Source organism: Cottoperca gobio, chromosome 22, assembly GCF_900634415.1.
Source record: "Cottoperca gobio chromosome 22, fCotGob3.1, whole genome shotgun sequence".
Taxonomy (NCBI): Eukaryota; Metazoa; Chordata; class Actinopteri; order Perciformes; family Bovichtidae; genus Cottoperca; species Cottoperca gobio.
In genome coordinates this window covers 4,476,511-4,482,510 of record NC_041376.1, presented here as the reverse complement: position 1 = coordinate 4,482,510, position 6,000 = coordinate 4,476,511, and the positions used below count along the sequence as shown (strand labels likewise).

Sequence of the window (6,000 nt, the reverse complement as noted above, 5' to 3'; positions counted from 1 at the left end):
TGACTTCACTTCCTCTGGTCAACTGGGATTTCTCCTGAACACTGACAATGAGTGGATGCGGGGCGCGGATGAGAGGGAGAGAAAGAAAGAGGAGGAAAGGATGCAGAGAGAGAAAGTAAGACGAGCTAAAAGAGGAGTGTGGATTAGAACCAGGGCGGCACATACCACAGTGACTTATAAACTAAACTAACATGACAGGAGCATTACTCAAACTACTGCACACCATGTTACACATCCAAGTCCATAATTTGACAAAATGATGCGTTTTCGTGTGCAAGACCGTGTCGAGAGAAGATGATTTAACCTTTGGTATCCGCTCTCATCTTCACTCTTTTTGGAGACTGTGTGTTTCAGACTTCTTTAACCCTATGATCCACTGCTGAGTCTTCGTATACATCTTTAACTTGGACACTTTTTAGAGCTCATAGTCTGTGAAAGCAACTAATATTTAAGAGCATTAATGCTATTAAATATGCAGTCTTAATGTATGTCTGAGACAAAGATTATTTAAAAGAAAGTTCTTCCCGTGCAAAGATTTGTCCCCTTATTTCAATCTTAGTGAAATTGTCCTATTAGGAGGGTAATGAGACTTTGAGCCTCGAGACCTCCGGTGTTTAATCAGCAAGACAGACAGAAAAAGAGGAAATCATCTGTTGATTTTTAGCTTAACATTTTGTGCAATTACACCTGGAACTGTGGAGTCACGTCTGAGTGTTGAATTTAAATCAGAATTCATTTGTTTTACTTGCTTTGTGTTTTTAGAATAGGTATGAGTACAAACCCTTAGCTCTCTACCTTTTGTATGTCTCTGTGTATGTACACATAGGTAGGCGCAAATAAATAAGGTCAAAGTGAAATAAATATAACTAAAGTAAAAGATACAAGAGTTAATAATCAGCATATTTGATATATACCATGCTCGTTAATAACTGGGCATGTTCTTTGATTAAAAAATAAAATGCATCTCTTATGTATCATTGTGTATGTGTTACAGTAATACTAGTCTGTTATGTCCTGTAAGTTACTTGTATTTAGTTTGGTATAATTGTTGGGTGGGTGGGGGCTGAAGTGAGGGGGTTAGGGTTAGTGCTACTGTACTGGGAGAATCAGCATCTTATGGATCCTATTCTTGAAACAGAGTTGAGTCCTGGGAATTAGAGTCCGTCTCATACGAGTACATATGCAGGAGCTCCAAACACTCACCTTGTACATACGGTCCTTTCTCAGGGTGTTCTCTAACTCTCAGGGAGGCTCTCTTCTTCTGCTCTCCTCCTCTCAGCAGGTCCCGCACGCGCTCGTTATAGATCTCCAGGAAGCTGAGGGATGAGTCGACATCGTCATATGAAGACAAACACTTGATATGATGTCAACGATGATCGGGGGGGGGGGGGGGGGGACATAACACAATGGACCCCGGCTTTATGTGAACCGGGTCGTAGTCATGGTTACATGCTCTGCTTTTTAGACCACTAGTTCAAGCAAATGACCCAGAAACACAGAATACACTATGGAAATTATCATATTCGAATTGTAAAAACAAAACATTGTACTTGTGAATGAATGGCAGGACACAAAGAATAATATCTGCTTTGTCAAATTAACATCAAGGAGGTTGAAGATGCGATTACAACTGCAGTGATTAAAATGGGAAAGACAATCAAACAGAGTCAGACATTATTTATATCGTACCTGATCTCCACTCTGCTTGAGTTTTGCCCATCAGGAAAAGTGTCCTCAGACCTAAAGAGACCCTATAAGGAAAAGAGAAATGCAAGTTACATCACACTACAACACCCGATACTCAAGTAGTGAAATGATCAGTGTGCTCACCAGGGTTGGGTGATTGGCTGAGCCCATTTGGCGGTTGATTTTCTTTTTTGGGTCACTTTTTGTCATTTGTTAATTTAATGGTCTGCCTCCTTGAGAATTCAACATGGTAAATAATTAACCTGTAAGGCGCAATTCAAAGCTTTGGGCCATATTATGCATATTCTTGTTACACTGATTTCGTATGAGTCTTGTACAATACAGGGCAATGACTAAATGACAATTAAGACTTTTTTTTGTGCGGCCGCTCAGAGTTGAAAAGAGGCGCTGGTGTGGCTAAAGTGTTCCCCAGCGACAGCCTATGTTGTCTTTAGTGGTTGCTGTCCAATTGATTGTTGCTGAAAAGCTGACAGTGGAGGGTTGGAGCATATTTAAATATCGCCCGACCCTGGTGCTCACTACATTAAATTGCACAATCCAATGATGTACCTGACAGATCCGAGGGGTCAAGCCAATGGAGTCCTGACATCATACAGAAGAAAAACAAAACGGAGGGTTAGTGGACAGTGGCATTATTCTGACAGTTACCATGTAGAACTGGGTCACAGCTACATGCTTTTCATTACAGAATATTTCACATTCGTCTATTTGCCGTGTGACATGATTATATCATTTATTTTAACAAAGGCATTGCCTAAAATGTGCCTGTCGAGTATGTATATAATGCCATGCAGGGATTCCAGTGTCCTCACCGGTGTCCCCATCATGGTGTACGTCTTTCCAGATCCTGTTTGGCCGTAAGCAAATAGACACACATTGTAGCCCTCAGAGGCACCGGACAGCACCGACACACCCAGGTCCTGGAACACCTGAGGAACATTAACACACACACCCTAAATCACAAATACACAGAGAAAGACTGACTAATAAATGTCTATTAATAACTGGGTGGAGTTCAAAATGTCTAGATGCTAAATCAGGATGGAAATCAGTTCAGTATACATGTTAATGATGGAAGTCTCTTAAAGAAGAATGGCGCTGCCTGCAAACACATCTGAACGTTTGTTGGATTAAAAGTGTGGGTGCTCTCATGGGTTGATGTTTACAGTGTAAGCCAATGTCCTTGATCTTACTCGCTTTGTGTTTTTACACGAGTGTAGCTTTACAGCAAGGTTTCACAATCACAATGCTGTGGCAGCGGGCCAATGGTTGGGGAGGCAATGTTGCTTCCTGCTGAGGTGTTTAGGTAAGGAGCAGGGAGGTCAGTTAATACTCTGGGTAAACAACTTAGCAGAATGCGTCGGTGAGAGGATCACATGGTAAAAAGACTTTGAAAAGAGACTTGGTCAGGAAAATAAACCTCGCCTATAAGTGCGGTGGTGAGGCGAGGGATCCAGGACAGTCCCACTAAAACAATCAACAGAGGCCTCTTGTTTTCCTTCTCTCTGGTTGTAATTAGGCCAAAGCAACGCATCACCTTCGGTAAAGGCACTGTAGTGTCGTCATTATATTAGCAATATCAATATCAAAGAATGGAAATAAACATAAAAATGTTCTGAAGATTGAAATAGTATTAAAACATGGCATTAGAGGTGATGCTGTATATATGTGCATCCAAAGCAGAAGTTAAATTAAAAATGGATATGTCTCCATAAATAACTAATACGATCTTTATCATCACAATATTATGCAGAAACTCATGATGGTCATCACTTATTCACTGCTACAGAGTCGGTCGTATGAAAAGAAAAAACATATTAAATGAGTTTTGTATAAGCCACATTTCTTCTAATGGAATGTGTTGAAATATTGATGTACTCCATATATATTTACATTTATTTAAATTGAAATGTTATCATATGTAGTTTTTTTTTATAAATGACACATGCCTATATATATTCATATACTGGAATATACTCTCAGTTGTCTGTTTATTATTATTATTATTATTGTTATTATTATTAGGTACATCAATCGTAATACAACATTGATATAAATCCGACCCACATTGAAGGTTGTGATGTTCCGTTTTTGTTGAAACTCTTTTAGAGGCTGTTGATTCAACTTTGTGCTCATATTGGACCCTGCAGTTTTGTGTGCTGTTGAATAATTGTTTCAGTTCCACATTTACCACCATAACTGGTGCCAGGGGAGAAATAAGGCCGTAATTCCCTTTCAGAGCTGACAAACAGCCAACACGGATATTAAGTTCCCCGTGTAAAAGTGGCAGCAAACCTGTTTTTCCATGGCATCTCAGAGGCACAGAATGTGCAGATACTTCTCTTCGTACGAGTGTTTGAGAAGTCAGATATATTTAGATTGTGATAAATAGTGAAACAACTTTCTGTACACAACACACTGTGAAAGGTGAACGATGTGGGCGTTTTCCACTTAATATCATTTATTATAAGTCGTCAACAACGCCTATAGTACTTTCTGTGTGTGCACGTGTTACTGGTTAGAGGGAGGACAAATGGACAAATGATTCTCTATTGTCATCTTTCCATTGTTCAATAGTGATAAGCAAGAACTTTAGCGTGAGTTCCTGGCCAATCTAAAGGGCGACACATGCACGTGTGTCGGCAGTAACCTGATCCAGACCAGACCTGAGACGCAGCACATTCCCCTCAAGAGCCATAACACACCTTGGAGATCAGTGAGGGGTCTACTCCCCTGGCCCCCGGGCTCAGGCATGGACCACGGATACTGGTGGGTAAGTACACAGAGCAGAGAGGAGGAATGCTCTCAAAGCTACCACGACCTCCACGGATCAAACACAGGAATCATTTCAACATACCTCCCATGTGTGGGACTACCAACCACTGTCATGAGAAGTGGAGCCCTGGAGCTAAGCCTGTGTACACTCACAGGCTTACAAAACGGTGGGAATGGGTTTACGTTGGACGTTGTTGAAAGCTCTTATAAAAATGCCCCGGCCTTGTGAAAGCACCCTGGAAAATGGATTCAATGGTCATCTGGTTGTTCTTAGGAGTGTGTGAACCTGAGTGTGTTAATATTCAACAGCCTTGAGAGGGCTCTGAGAAAAGTCAAATGCACTGAAACAGTGGAGTGAAGCTCACACAGAGACCAACTGATAAACACCAGTGAGACACACCTAAGGTTAGGACAGAGACCTCTAATTAGTTTGCTTTCAAAAGCCAGAGAATATGCAGATTAAACACCAGATTGTCTATTTCAGGGCTACAACCAACTATTATTTCAATTATTAATTTTTTTTTGGTTAATCAATTAGTCGCTTAAACCTATAAAATGTCTAAGAAATTACCATTTCTCTACTTGACTTATTCAAATGTGATTGCTTTGTCCAACAACAGTCCAAAACCCCAATTAAGTTTCACAGAAGACTAAGAAAAATAATAAATATTCATAATTTACAAGCTGTCGATTGAGTAATTAAACTAATCGACTTACTCTGTCAGCTCTAGACCATTTACAGACAATTAAGTTCAGCTATGCTACCCTGCTTTTACTGTCATGTAAAGTATCAGATTTAATGTTCAGATTTCTGGAATCAATTTACATTTCATCCGTTTCTTCACAAACCTACTAGTGCTGAAAAGGATAGCTGGTAATTGAAACGTATGAAGTGAAAGCAAAAATACCAAATGTTCTCCGTTTCCAGCTTCTCAAAAGTGAGGATTTGCAGCTTTTCTCTGTTCATCTGTTGTATCATTGTAAATTAAAGCTCCTTGTCTTTTGGGCTCTTGGACAAAACAAGGCATTTGAAGAAACGAAAACATTGAGAAATTCTTCCTGACTAAACTTTTTACCAAAAAAAAAAGAACTCTACAGATTAATCCATAAAGAAAATAACTGTTGGCTGCGGCACTTAACCCACCACGATCCATTTCAAAGTATCTCTCTGTAGCCTAGCCAACCATGTGCCGACAGCAGCCACGTGTAACTTGTTAAAGTGCCGCCACAAAGGCCGGCTTACTCAATGACCTTATAAAATAACCCAACAGGCACTGTGCTAAAGACATCTAACACATCATTATTCCTATGTATGGATTTCATTTTAACACTTGAAGCACAAATTAGGGCTGAAACTACCGATTATTTTCCTCATGGATCAATCTGCAGACTACTCACCAATTCATAGTGTTTATCAGACTACATTAACATACACGATGAAGAAACGCATAAAATCCTCACATTTCAGGACTGTTTCATGAAAACAGAGAATCTTTGGTGTTTTTGCGACTGAAGCAA

General features: G+C 40.0%; 1 protein-coding gene across 2 annotated transcripts in view; it reads right to left on the bottom strand.

Moving 5' to 3' along the window:
• The window catches only part of LOC115027190 (stAR-related lipid transfer protein 9-like), a 36,180-nt gene that overhangs the window by 16,765 nt on the left and 13,415 nt on the right, over nucleotides 1–6,000 (bottom strand). For both annotated transcript variants that reach the window (XM_029460317.1, XM_029460318.1), the window contains exons 4-7: nucleotides 2,520–2,636; nucleotides 2,257–2,289; nucleotides 1,690–1,751; nucleotides 1,204–1,316 (exon numbers count right to left, since the gene is read on the bottom strand). In XM_029460317.1, coding sequence (XP_029316177.1) covers nucleotides 1,204–1,316; nucleotides 1,690–1,751; nucleotides 2,257–2,289; nucleotides 2,520–2,636 — 325 coding nt within the window. The remainder of the gene's footprint in view (nucleotides 1–1,203; nucleotides 1,317–1,689; nucleotides 1,752–2,256; nucleotides 2,290–2,519; nucleotides 2,637–6,000) is intronic.